Source organism: Vigna umbellata, chromosome 11 (genome assembly GCF_029865625.1).
Source record: "Vigna umbellata cultivar VRB3 chromosome 11, Vumbellata_1.0, whole genome shotgun sequence".
Taxonomy (NCBI): Eukaryota; Viridiplantae; Streptophyta; class Magnoliopsida; order Fabales; family Fabaceae; genus Vigna; species Vigna umbellata.
Genome location: NC_142175.1, coordinates 3,315,681 through 3,330,227, shown reverse-complemented (window position 1 = coordinate 3,330,227; position 14,547 = coordinate 3,315,681). Strand labels below are relative to the sequence as shown.

At 34.5% G+C, this 14,547-nt stretch overlaps 1 protein-coding gene across 1 annotated transcript; it reads right to left on the bottom strand.

The window, feature by feature from the left end:
• Positions 1-1,466: 1,466 nt before the first annotated feature.
• Positions 1,467-10,589, bottom strand: LOC124825753 (BSD domain-containing protein). Its single transcript, XM_088102378.1, has 5 exons — positions 10,286-10,589; positions 9,872-9,984; positions 2,375-2,472; positions 1,924-2,104; positions 1,467-1,750 (listed from the first exon to the last, which is right to left on the bottom strand). Exons 1-4 carry the CDS (start codon positions 10,470-10,472, stop codon positions 1,960-1,962), a joined length of 543 nt encoding a protein of 180 aa, XP_087958504.1. The 5' UTR covers positions 10,473-10,589; the 3' UTR covers positions 1,467-1,750; positions 1,924-1,959.
• Between the last annotated feature and the right edge of the window lie 3,958 nt (positions 10,590-14,547).

Here is a 14,547-nt window from a genome sequence, read left to right as displayed (position 1 = left end):
TCCTGGGCTACGTACTGGTATAATACTACAATTTGTTGCAGGTTATCATCATGACCTACCTGCTTTATCAAAGTATACACTAGACTATAGACCCTACCTTACTGCAGGAATTGTCACAACGTGACTTTGTCCTTAGCCAATTGAAGAACAATTTATTGGAAGCTCAAACATTAGAGTACGTTGATAAGAAAAGTGTGCCTTTACAGTTCAAAGTGGGAGATATGGCTTTTGTCAAATTGCAGCCATATACGACGAAGGAATCAGTGGCCCTTCGAAAAAATTAGAAGTTGAGTCTGCGATAATGGACCTTTTCCAAAAGAGCAAAAAAAGTAGGACCAATTGCATAGAAATACCATATTGAAGCTATTAAAGGTGTTCATGATCAAAAATACATTGCAATACCATACATGTCTATTGAGTTGGGTTCTATATAATCTAACCAAGTGAGATTATGCAATCTTGAACCATCATTAGAAACAGCAACATGTCCCTCAAGTATTAGTCCAATAAAAGGATTAGATGAAACCAACATTTCTTGTGGGAATTGTACTTCTTCCATGTGACTATCATACCTTCAAGATTGACGAATAGGACAAATGACAAAAGAAAACAAGAGGAATGCAAACCAAAAAAAAATAACTAACTCCACTGAAGGACTACATTTGGTGTAATAAATAAATATATGAGGATTGAAAAAAAAAATGATTGAAATGTGTGAATTATCCCGTTATCCCTGGTCCCTAGGGATTTCTTCTTCCTTCCAGTGGTTGTTGCTTTATTCTATAACAATTGTGACTCTTGAGCAACAACATTCTCCATTGTATAAACCATATAATAGTAATAGGATAGGAAAGCTTTCCTTCATTTCATTTTATCACATTCTTGTATTCTTTAAATATTTTGTACCTTTCCTATATGAACCATCACGCATAAATAAAAAACACACCCTCCATATCGTACAACATATATGTTGATGACGAGGGTAAGATGATGGGTTTATATACACACCCAAACCACCAATCCAAAGTGGAAGTGTTATATGGACAACTCCCAACATGTTTTGCCAATAATCTAAATGCAAAACCTTTACATTAGAAAAAAAATCCATATGTAAATATCCTTCCCGATCAATAAGAACCTCTAATGGAGATATAAGATTGGTTTGATGGTAAAATTAAAAGGAAAGGTGAGAGAAATTGAGTTGAACTTTCCCCACTAACACTTGAAAATCACTTGAAAAATATAAAATTGGTGTGATGGATTTGGAAAAGGAGGGAGAGAGAGATTGTGGATTCAATTTCTCCCATTAACAAATACTAACTCACATTGCCAATAAAATTTGAAAAAAAAAACTCTAATATTGGTTCATCAAGAATATATTGTTAAGAGCAGTTTGAAGAAACTATTTCCTGGAATAATTTTATGATCTCAACGTCACAACACTAGACAATTGTTGAAGCTCTAAATAAACATTATAAAAAGACAATTTGACATTTATATTGAACATTAACATCATAGGCAAAGTGGTTATAACTTCATCCATCCAAATACATTTTGTACTTATATCATCTTGGAAAAGAATGAGGAGACATCAGAAACATAGACTATGTCAAATTCGGTATCATCCGTGATTCATTTGTCAATTTTTCAGATCCTTGATTTGATTGTCTGGTATCTGAAACTTGAAGTTAAAGAAATAGCTTGCCTCCATAACAAAGAACCATCATCAGAAGTTTCCAAGGATTTCGCACTATCAGTCAGTAAAATTATGTTAGGAATCAAGGAGCAATGTCAAAAAATACAAATTGGCAGAAGACTAACTTCAGAACAATATGTTAATATCAGCTGAAGAAATGCCATTTCAAACTTGCAACACTATTTATTAAAGACCCTTCAATGCTAAACAAGTTAATAGTTTAGTACCTGTTATATTCATTCCATCAACAAATATCAGAGTTTTCATTCAGCGGGTGGTAGAGGCTCAACAAAGTTGATATCCTTTGCCTCTGCCATTTCAACTTCATACGAGTTGTTAACTGAAGATTTCTCATCTTCCATTGCCATCCGCTTCAATTTCTCATGTTTTATGTGCCGAAGCTCATATCTGATTAGCAGCAATGAAGGGAGTCATATTTAATCAAAAAGCATGAATTGGACATTTTACCCCCTCTTTTTGTTAATTTGGTATCCATGAATACGTGATAGGCATTGTGAATGTGTGCATGCACAAAATATGGGGTAGAGTGGAACAAAGATAGCAAAATTCTCAATGCAGCTACTATCTACAAAATAAGTAGTCAAAACTTCAGAGTAATTCAGTTTTACTCATTTGCAAATAATCATAGAAGAATTTGCAAGAATTTGTATGACTTACTCGAGAACATGGCTTCTGGTAAGCTTAAAGTAAATTTTCCAGAATTGATTTTCCTTCAAATGGCGTGGACACAGTGCATATCTCAATTGAGATATTTCCTGGAATATAACAAAAATCATAATTATTTATGGGTACTAATTGAATGGCTTTGTTTATCCTTCCCTCATCCAACTATAAGATTATATATATTAATATTGTTTTGAATAAAGTCAAATCAAAAGTTAGTAATATAAGCCATCAACACTGCCACCACAGATTGTCAAAAAACAACAAAATCTTACTTTTAGTTCTTCATATTTTGACATTTTTTTTTCGTTTTGGTACAATAAGTTTTAAAAGAGTCAATTAAATATTATTTTAGTTTTTTTAACAAAAATGTTAAATAGATTAACAAAGTTTACAAACGTATCTATTAACCTATTTAACGTTTTAATTAAACATGACCAAAATGAAACTTTTTTAAATCAGAAATTATCTAAATGAACCTTTTTAAAAACATAAAGTACCAAATGGAGACTTTTAAAACTCTGATAAAGGACACCTTAGCTAACTCTAATAACATATTTAACTTTATAGGTAATGAGAATAAAAATGAACCTTTTCGAAAGCATTAAGTACCAAATCGGGAGTTTTAAAACTCAGCGTAAGAATACCAACATGAAAGACTAAAAGTAACATTTAGCCTTAAAAACCTACTTTAGCCCGTTTACATAGAAAGGGTTGCTTTGACAAATCTGGCTGACTACACCATGAAAGGGCTCAGACAAACCAGAGACCAGATATGATACCAAACAATGACTACTAACAGGAGCACCAACATTCGTCAACTAATCAGAGAGTTGTTTGAGACATTGACAATATGCAAAAAATTCGAAAAGTCATCAATGAGAGTGGAAGAGAAACCTGCTCTAAAGCAACATGGGAATTATGGTTGACCTAAATCCTAAACAATTCCAATTAGCCATAGTCGTGGAGCCTTTCTCCATGACATTAGCGGTGAGATCAAAAGAGATGATAGAATAGATCCACTGATGTACAGTAGAATTAAGTGTTGTCGACTGCTCATGACCAACATCAATTGGAGCCAGACGTTCCTTCCCAAGTCGAGGGATAATATGATGAAGAACTCTGATAACCCGAGCATGAGTTTCAAAAAGTTAAACTCACATCATAATGGTCCTTCTCCATGTCCAACACAAAAGGGATGCTTCTTTTGATATTATTGATGTGAAATTTAGGTTTACCCGAGTAGGACTTTGGCATAGGAACCACAATGACTGGTGAGGAGCCAGGATCGAAGTTGGTTGAATACATGGGGTCAACAGTGGGGCACAAGTGAACGACAAAGAAAAGAGGTAGTGGTTGGGCTGTCAGGTGACAGTGTAGGGTTGTTGGGCCAGGGGATGACGTGTGGATAGGAGAATGAAGGGAGGGGTGGATCGTAGCTGCTAGAAGAGGAAGGGTAGCCTGCGAGTGGTTGAAGAAAGAGAGTGAAGGTGCAGAAGCAGGTTGTTGGTGGAGATGAAAGGAGCAATGACAATTGGAAGCAAGGAGAGCCCTGGAGCGTGCGGCGGTGTCTAAAAGAGAAGAGGTGCATGACTATCAAACACAAGGAGGTGAAGTCTGGATCATAGAGACTTGTGATATATAGGAAAACAATTGGCTTAATTACAGGAGAATAATTTCTATTCTATCATATATGTATGTATGTATTTATGTATATACACATTTATGTGATATGTATATGCGTATATGTATATGTATATATGTATGTATATACCTATGAGAAAACATCTTGTGAGAAGTTTATCCATAGCATATAATGTGTGACAATAAATTGAAGTCTTTGTTGGTGCCTAGCACTAATAGCTATCGACAAATAAAAAAGAAAAATTAATGACTTTGGAACATCAATATACATACAGTAACCTAATCAAAGATGACAATATGTTTAGGGACTCTGAAATTTCCATATAAATTCCTTTTGATATACCCACAAGAACTCTGGTAACTGTGACTCGATTGTAATGTATCAAGCATAGAAATAGACAATACTCTTTTCATTTAATTTCTTAAATAAAATATTCTCTAAACAGGAAAGTATATAAAAATTTAGCTTTCAAATATTTGTGCAGTCACGTGTACGTATAAGAATGAGGGATGGTTAGTACAATTAGGATATTAAATAGTTAAATAGGGGGTTAATGTGTTAACCCAGAGGTAAGTGCCCGTGAAAATAAAATTGAAAAAAGTTACAGAAATCATGCAATTGCCTTGAGGAAAGGAAGATATCTATAAGGTATCATATGTAGCAAGTTGTATATACTAATCTTCTATCTGCCTATGTTGGTAGTGTGGTCTGTAATTTTATACATGACCCCAAGAAAGGAAACAATAGGCAGTTGATAGGATCCTCCAATATTTGAAGGCAAGTCTAGGGAAATCGATATTCAGTATAGCAAGAACATTGTCCTCCATCGAGATATATACAGATGCAGACTGTTTCAAGTCAGTCGTCGATAGGAAAGTCACTTCTGGATATTGTAACTAGATGTTCAATCTAGAGCACAAGAAAAATTTAGAGCTATGCAACGCAACATGTGTGGAGGATTATAAGATGAAGATTATTCTTGATGACCTCAAAGCAAAGTATGAGAGGCAGCAATGAGCCTTTGCGACAACAGTTCAACTATTAGAATTGTCCATAATCCAACTCAACAGGACAAGACAGGAGAAAACAAAGAGAGATTGACGAACTTTATTCAAGAAAAGTTAGACAGTGGTGGTCTTTTAGCTACTACAAATGTTCTTACGAGGCTCCAACTAGTAAAAGTCTTCACCAAGGTGCTTTCATAGCTTATTTCACTAACTTAAGACTCATGCACATCCTGTATAATGTTGCATTAATAATTTATCATGTTTACAGCTGCTAAATCTAAATTGGCTTAATTTTGCACACAATCGTCTTAATTGACTACAGCATTTACAACCAACAACCATAGGTGAAAGAAATTTATTCAATTTTCATTCTATTTTCCTCGGTTCTAGTTTAATTATTTACACTGGACCATTCATAATAGTGAACAAAAATTGCCAGGTAGCAGAAAAACAATCACTTAGTTCTGTCAGGAAAGTGTGATAGAGATAATCTGTTACGTACCTGAGTACCTAAACTAGCCAAATACAACCTTTCACACTCTCACACACGTGATAGAACAATAAACAAATGATAATAGATGAATGAATCTCTTTTATTGATAAGAATAACTGAATCAAATAGAAAACAAACAATAATTGGGAGCATAACCTCCGTCAACTATTGTGGAGCATAACTTCCTTTACAAAACTCACAAATCAAAAGCATACCCTTAACCCTAGACTCTAGCTTTATTTATACTAATTATTTCCCGCTCCATCTCTTACTAAATATTTCCCTAGAATATATCTGCATTTAATATAAATATCTCTATATTTAATATAAATATCCCCCCGTATATTATCCTAGCATATATCCTTAATTATAAATATCTTATATTGAATATTTTCCTAGGATATATATTTATTTACTCTAATTAACTTATATTGAATATTCTCTCCTATTTTGGCTCCTTTTACTGTAATTAGCTCTCGCCCCCCTAACCGTTGCACAGTTAAGATGGTGATTCTTCAACCGTTCGGCTCAGGTCCTTCTCTGCTTCCCACCGTTCGGCCTGGTCGCTTCATGCCTCCCGCCGTTCGGCCTGGTCGCTCCAAGCCTCCCACCGTTCGGCCTGGTCGCTTCCTACCTCCCACCGTTCGTCCTGGTCGCCCCCCGTTGTCACCGTTTGGCCTTACCTCTCCATGCTTCCATCGTTCAGCCATTATGGTCAATACTGTTCGGCCTCACTTCCCTCCTACCTTTCTTCTCCTTCTCATTACCTCCCAACCCTTATCATTATCTCCCACCTTATACCCTAACATAATCTAACTATAATTTATCAGCGTTAGCATTCATAAGATCGACTTGGTAATAACAAATAGTACCAAAATTAAAAAATTACAGGTGTAAAAGGAAATATGAATTCCTGAAGAGATAAAGGAGTACAAGGTTAAAAAGACATTTCCCGTCCCCCTTCACACCAGATAAAGTGCAACCCCCTTGAAGAGATGAGCAACAACAAATATAGGAGATTACAAGACAGAGGATTTATTGGTGAATAAGTTAGTTTCTTCATTCAGATATGCAGCTAGGTGCTTCCCTATCATATCCTGTTAATGTTTTGGTTGAATATTGAACTAAAGTCTTTGGTCTTAGAAATTAGAAATTGGAAATTTACTTGGTGCATTCTCCGGTCAACATAGATCTACAAGGAAAAGTATCACTTCTTGTTTGCTTGTTATTTGTTGCTGGTTAAAATATTTTCAATGATAGAAGAAACATAGTGATAGGGGCTAGAAAGTATAGAACCGAACAGTTAAGGGTGACGGGGAAGGAGTCGAACGGCTAGTATATGAGAGAGGAAAGAACCGAGTGGTTAAGGGTGATGGGGAAGGAGCCGAACGGCTAGTATATGAGGGAGGACAGAACCGAACGATTAAGGGTGATGGGGAAGGAGCCGAACGGCTACAGGCAGTAGGGGCCAAGCGGCCACATGCAGTGGGAGCATGAGGCGAATGTCGAACGGTTAAGGGGTGGGGGCCGTTCGGTTTAATGGGAGCGTTGAACAATGGAAAGCACAACTGTAATAACGGTTTGTGGGAGGAACCTATTATAAATAGAATAATTGTCAGTCTTTTAGGTTAGGTTATATTTTACTCGTACAGTCAGGGCATTGGCCTGAGGAGGGGGATTAGGCTCCCATAGTTACCCATACTTACGTCCACACTTACATCCATACTTGTACATTGACTTTTGATATTGTTAATGTGCAAATAAATCAATATGTTTCATTCATTCTTCTGCTTTGTGTTCTTGTTGTGATTTGCGAGAGAAGGGAATTAGGTTTTCGATTACAGAAACCTAACACATAGAGACACAAAAGGAATAAATGATAGGAACATTAAAAAACAAAACACACGCCATATAATTTATGAGTACAAGATTGCTTCATTCTTCCAAATCTTCATTCTTGTTATATTTACAGTCATGTATTCTTAAGAAAAAATCATTATAGGCATGACAAATTCTTAAGATTTTCTCAAGTTCCATGCTTCTTATGTCCTCCATTATCTAATACATCATGAACTTTTTCAGATGCCAAAGTCATGAGACGTTTTTCCCTTGATAGTTGTTACCCAAATAAAATTACTTAGCACCACAATGTTAGTTGTCCACACATTGGAAAGCATGAGAAAAAAGAACAAACTGTTAAGCTTAAAGACAAAGAGAAGCATTAAGCTGAAAACGTCTCTTTCTGTGACAACATGACTGGTTTATTTACATTGAGAAAACTAAATCAATAAAATTAATAAAGAACATGTGACATCCTCTAATAATAAGAATATGACCTTAGAATAATATAGATACAATCTTGATATTTCTTATTATAAAGATATGATCTTGATATTTGTAACTATAAAGATATGACTCTTATTTTTGTAATCATAATACTCACCCTCAAGTTGGTGCGTGTAAGTCATGTGCTCAGCTTATTGCAAATGTGATGGATCCTTGGCCCTCTCAGAGAGATTTGGTGAATATGTCGATCAGTTGTTCATTAGAATTGACTAATCTAGTAATGATATCTCTAGAGTCCAGTTTTTCCATTATGAAACGACAACCCACATCAACATGTTTGGTTCATTCATGAAAGATAGGATTAGAAGCAATGTGTAATGCTACCTCGTTGTCAAATACAAGATGCATTTGAGAATCTTCAAATTTAAACTCTTTGATAGGTTCCTTTAGCCATGAGCTCACAAATGGCTAAAGTCATTGCCATATATTTTGCACTTGATCATGCCACAACATTTTTTTTTCTTGTTTTTCATAGATATTAAATTATCCCCCAAACAAGAAGTACCCTGAAGTTGAACATTTATCACTAGTTGAGTCACCTAGTCAAAATCAAAATACCCAATAATTTGAGTATTCCCCTTATCTTTATAATTAAAGCCTTTGCCAAGAGATTTCTTAATATATCTTAGTATTTGTACAACCACATTTCAATGGTCTCTTGACAAGGACTACTCAAAACTTGACTTACTATGCTTATTGCAAAGGGAATGTTAGGGCAAGTCACAGTGAAATAATTTAGCTTGACAGTCCAAAACTGGTAAGCTTGGAGAGAATTGAAGTTCAATAGTGAATGATCAGCTTCACTTTGTATTATTCCGAGTTGTTGAATGACAAACAAAATATTACCAAATAATCCACAAGGTGATTGCTTAAGGCCCATAAAAGAACCTACAAATATGACAGACCTTATTAGACAACTCCCCCTAAGCAACAAATTCAAGAGGTCGTTTCATATAGACCTTCTTTCAAGATCTCCATGGAGAAATGCATCCTCAATATCAAGTTGAAACACGACTGGGAGCCTTTTTGGAGGTCGTAGGCTTAAGCCGTTCATTGTTCTTTTGGGGGGACATCACTACCTCAGCTACGAGTCTCCACCTTTCGCTATATAAGTGATTTGCTGAATGGGCTTGCTCGGAGTCCTTACAAACACATCCATTAACATTTCCTTATCTAGCCATGCAGTCCTTTAAAGGCTCACCACTTTGCTACTTGATGTCAAACAAATCTCCTATTTTGAGAGGTTTTACTTTATTCACATCGAACTGATTAAAGAACAAACTAGACAATTCCACGAGTAAGGATACATTCCTGCCGGGCAAAGTGCTAAACCAATCCAACATGGCATCAGACAAGACCTCTACAAACATTTTGCATCACACCATGTCTGATTCTTTTAATATCAACATTTGTGCCCGAAAGGCCTTAAGTTGATTGGCAGGATCCACGACTGCCATAATATTTTAAAGCCAACATGGGAAAATAGTCTATTTGTACAAAGACTATGGTCTCATAAATGATGGTTCCAAGCTAGGGAAAAACGAGGATTTTTCCAGAAACTCGACCTTCAATGTAACTAGTTGAAATCCTTAACATGGACCACTCACCACCACAGACATCATCTAGTGGAATACAACTTTTGTTGTCATTGTCTATTCCTAATATAGTTTCCCTTCGTGAAAAGAAGAAACATGATCAGACAGAGCTTTGCTCCTTTAAGTGGGGCCACTTGATTACACTTCGAATAGGCCACTCAATCATCAGAAAAAGAAAAAAAGACTACTAATCAACGGCATGGATACTAGGCAATGTCATGCAAGCAAACAAATACAAAATACATGATTTTATAGATTAGATTAAGGAGTGTCATCAACCTTGCAATATTTGGGATACCAATGAAGGAAAAATCCTCTATTTCTACAAACGAGCACAAGTAGTTTTACTGTTTAATACTTCAAGTGTTCAACATCACAAATAAACAAGAATAGTTAAAGACAAACCTTGACTCTTGATAGAACGAGGATTGCATGTCTCTCTTGCCAATCGGAGAGATCCTTTCGAATTTTGCTTGAAGAAGATTCAGTTTCTTCCCAATAACTGCCTTCATCTTCATCTGCAACCAAAAAACAAAATTGAACAAAAGAAGACTTTTTTTTTTCAAATATAAAACAATAGATAACTCAAAAATAACACTACAACAACATTGGGTTTCCCTGAGAATTATACGAAGCTACAGCTGCCAATTCCAAGCAACCAATAATCACGATTACTTAGTGTGACAATTAAAGAAATTTACATCAACTGTGGTGAATGGTAAAACAGGCAAGAAAAATTACGAAAATTGAAAATTAAAAAAATGGGCCCCGTAATCACACAATTTTTGTTCAATTAGGGTATGAACATTGGAGGGAAACCTTTGAGAGGGAAATTCTTAAATGTGTCGACGGTGAAGGACTTGACGTGGTTGATGAGTTCCTCGGTAATCCCATATACGCTTTCTTCTCGTTGTTGATCCTGCAGTTTGGAGTTAGACTGTGTTTGGGTATTTGGGGTTTTGCTATTCCTTGAACTCCTAGAAAAGCTGCTTCTAAGCCAATCCATCTTACGGTAGAGTTAGTTGCAGTTTTGAAGAGTTCTTACATTGGAAGAAGCTGCGCGGCCAAAGGTACACGTTATGATTGAAGGAATAGTTCACAATTTGGCATTCCAAAAAATATTAACAAGGAATTCTACTTAAAAAGTTTTATACCACGGATCATTTCACATATGAAATCTATTAAAAAGAAGTAAACTATTTTTTTTAATTCTAAAAACTTGTGTTTTTTAATTATCTTTTAGTGGTATTTTTCCTTCTAGTTTTGAATCTTCTTTAACCAAAAATCTAAATTAATTACTTACAACGAAACTAATTAAGTTAAAATAACTTTTCAACAAACTTGTCAGTAAAAATATTGTTTTGAATTATAATTTATTATGATTAAAGTTTATATTTGTTATGGAAACTCACATTTTTCCCTTTGTATCTATTAATTTTAATAGATACATTTTTCAGTAATATTTTTATATTATTGTTTATTTCAGCGAGTATATTTATAATATGATAATAAGACAATTCCCATTTACTTTAACGAAAACACTTGAATTTATAAACGGATTTATTAAAAACAAAAAACACAAGCACGGGAAACTGTGTCGCTACAGGGATTTATTGAAGAAAAAACATTGAAGAAATTCTTAGAATTTTTTTTTTCTGTCTTTCTAAATCAACATAGAAATATAACACTTGTCTTTGATAGGATTTGTATAGATGAAGAGAAACTACGTAATAAACAAAAAAATATTATTTGTATCTCGTATTTAAGAAATTAGACTATTTAATATAGTCTATTTACTATATCGTTTAAGGTAGGTTGTTCTTTATATCATTTAGGATAATGTAATGCATTTAGGATGGACTGTATAGAGCATGGATTGAACTAGACTGGTCAAAACCTAATGAATAAGTAGGGTGAGTAGTACTAAGACGAAAGTTAGCCAAAACTATTATTTGATTGAATATAATCTAGACGGGGGGCCTTGTCAAAGTCAATTGATCATTAGCTAGGATTCATGGGAGTTGTTATGTGGATTACCTCAAGGGAGAGATATTACCTAGTATGAATGGTGTGCATTAGGCAATGAATTTCCTAGGGGTGCAACATAATGAGATTATGCAAACTTTGCTTGGTACCACTAGTGCAAAAATAGCATATAACGTCACACGTTCAACCTCCAACCACTGAATATTCAACGTAAAAACTGACTGATAACATTTTTGTAAATAAATACAATTATTAGATGTTGTTTAGAATTGTAAAACGTCGAAGTCCTATACAATTCGACGTTTTATGATGGTAATTATTTAAACTAGCGCATCATTCTTTTTCTTCTTTCTTTTAAACCACCAATAGTACGTCGAATTCTATAGGGGCTTCGACGTAATATTTATCAGCCAAAAGCCAAAGAGTCACCCCTTTTTAATTCTTTTCTTCTTTTTTCTTTTAAACGACCAATAGTACATCAAATTCTGAAGGGGCTTCGACATATTATTTTTCAGCCAGAAGCCAAAGAGTTACCCCTTTTTAATTCTTTTTTCTTTTTTCTTTTAAACAACAAATAATATATCGATTTCTGTAGGGGCTTCGACGTATTATTTGTTAGCCAGAAGCCAAAAAGTAACCCCTTTTTAATTCTTTTTTCTTTTTTCTTTCAAACCACATATAATACTTCGAATTTTGTAGGGGCTTTGACGTACTATTTTTCAGCCAGAAGCCAAAGAGTTACCCCTTTTTAATTCTTTTTTTTATTTTATTTTAAATCACCAATAATAAGTGTTGAAGCTTAATCGATTATATGGATTATGTATTCAATTAAGTCTGTTATTGATTTGAAAACTCTTTCATGCTTGTCATAATTGTTTCAACGATCATATTTTTAAATGTGTTGACTAAGCATTAAATGAAAATCGATTTCATTAATTGCGTATTCAGTTAAGGAGCTTAAGTGGTTATAAATTTGTTATAAGTATTTAATGTAACCGATTAGATTAAAAGAGTAATCGATTGAATTGTGTTTGAATTGACTAAAACTATATATATACGCATTGATTGTATTTCTATAAGACAATTTGAGATTAACATTTTCATATCTGATTTAGATTGGGCTGAAAAGTTTTACAGAGGTGATCAAACGCTCCAAGAAACAAGAAATTGAAGTGGTGGACTATTCTTGAAGATTTCTTGAGAGACAAGCTCGACTGATTTGAAGAATTTGATCTTTCTGCACAACTGAGGTGCTTGATGTGTGATCAGGAGAAGTTTCGCAATTTGTGTGTTGTTGTTTCCCTGTGCGTGTTGCCAAGAAGAAGAACGAGGAGTTCTTGTACTTTGAGAGGGTTCTCAAAGGGGTGATTGCAGGAGAGGATTGTTCTTGCTGCAGGGTTTTTTGTATTTGGCTATATTAGATTAGTGAGTTACGCATTAAGGTTGATTGAAAGGACACTGGATGTAGGCATTAAGGTTGAACGGATATAAAACTCAGAGTTTGATTTTTCTTCTCCCTATCTCTCTATATTAATCAATTACATAATGTCATCATTCGAATACGCATATTGTTATATTGCATACACATTGCTTGCTGTTCAAGAAAGGTTTAAAGATTCATCTTATTTGCGAAAAATATTTGAAAAGCAAGTATTTTTATAAAACACCAATTCACCCCCCTCTTGGTGTTGAGAAACAAAGCTCATCAATAGAACGTCTAATCTGCATGGGGCTTCGATATGATGGGCATTGGAGTGGTTGGATGCATTAATTGAGTGTTGTTATCAAAATCCTAAGAGATCTATTACAGAATGATGTTTGAACGTCGAATGCCCCAGCGTTAAACATCAAAAGGTTAGTGAATTCAATAAAAATTTGAGCGGGAGATTGAAAATTCATTCACTTTATCTTAGTGCACGATACCCTTTTCTCTTCTCAAACTTTTCTCGAACGAAGTTTGACGATCATCACATGTAATCTTTCTTTCATTTGATACAAATGCATGTTAATTAACTACTTTATATATGATTTTCATTTGTTTTGACCAATTATTTTCGTGTTCTTGTCCTTCATAGCCGCATTCTGCTTTCTCTCTCACTGGTGACGACACTTTATTCCAACGAACCCGCCTTTTGAAGGTTAGTTTTCATTTTCGTTTTGAAGAACTTATTTGTTGAACTTGTTTGTTGTTTTTTTGTTGAACTTATTTGTTTTTGTTGTTGTTTGGTTGAACTTGTTTGTTGTTGTTATTGTTGTTTGATTGAACTTGTTTGTTGTTGGTTATTGTTGTTTGTTGTTGATACTTAACTACACATTCATAGTTCATGCTTTATAAAATACCAAAAACTAAAATTTAGTGTTTTTTTGCTTTTTAAGTCTAGTAGAATTGTAAAAAAGGATCACAATTAATTAAAAAAAATATTAACGTCATATATTGACAAAATTTGACGTTAATTTAATGTCATATATAGACAAAATTCGATGTTACGTTGAATTTTAAAATTTGACATCAATTTAACATCTCCCGATACGTTGTCGGCCTCAAATTCGACGTGAAAGGCCCGAAATATTCGACGTTGTACACTATTTTTGTACTAGTGTACATGATCACATATATGAAAATACCTAGTTGATGGAGGTCACTAGTGGACTTGGTAGGGTGGTTCTCTCAAGAATAGAATATGTGTAGCGAAACTACAAGGGGATTCACCTTATCACACTTGATGGACTAAAGTTTCTGGTTAGAGTCCAAGCCTTGATTTATTTGGTTGGTAGGACCCTAGGCGTCATCCTGAATCTATATTCTAGTATGACAAGTGCATGGTCTCTAAGACGTACTCGAGCCAACCACAACTTTTCTTCTAAAAAAATAGATTCATGGTACATGCATTCTCACATGATGATGGACTAGAATATGATATGAGTTTGTTTATGTTCCTTTGAAGATTCATGATAACTTTTATAGATGTTTTTATTTGGTAGCTTACCTTCTTGTTTGCTTGTACTTTTGCGGTTTTGCACTGCCATGATCGTGTTATTACATGGGAGCATATATGTCCAAACAAAAGGTGATGCATAATTAAGAACTAAGTAAA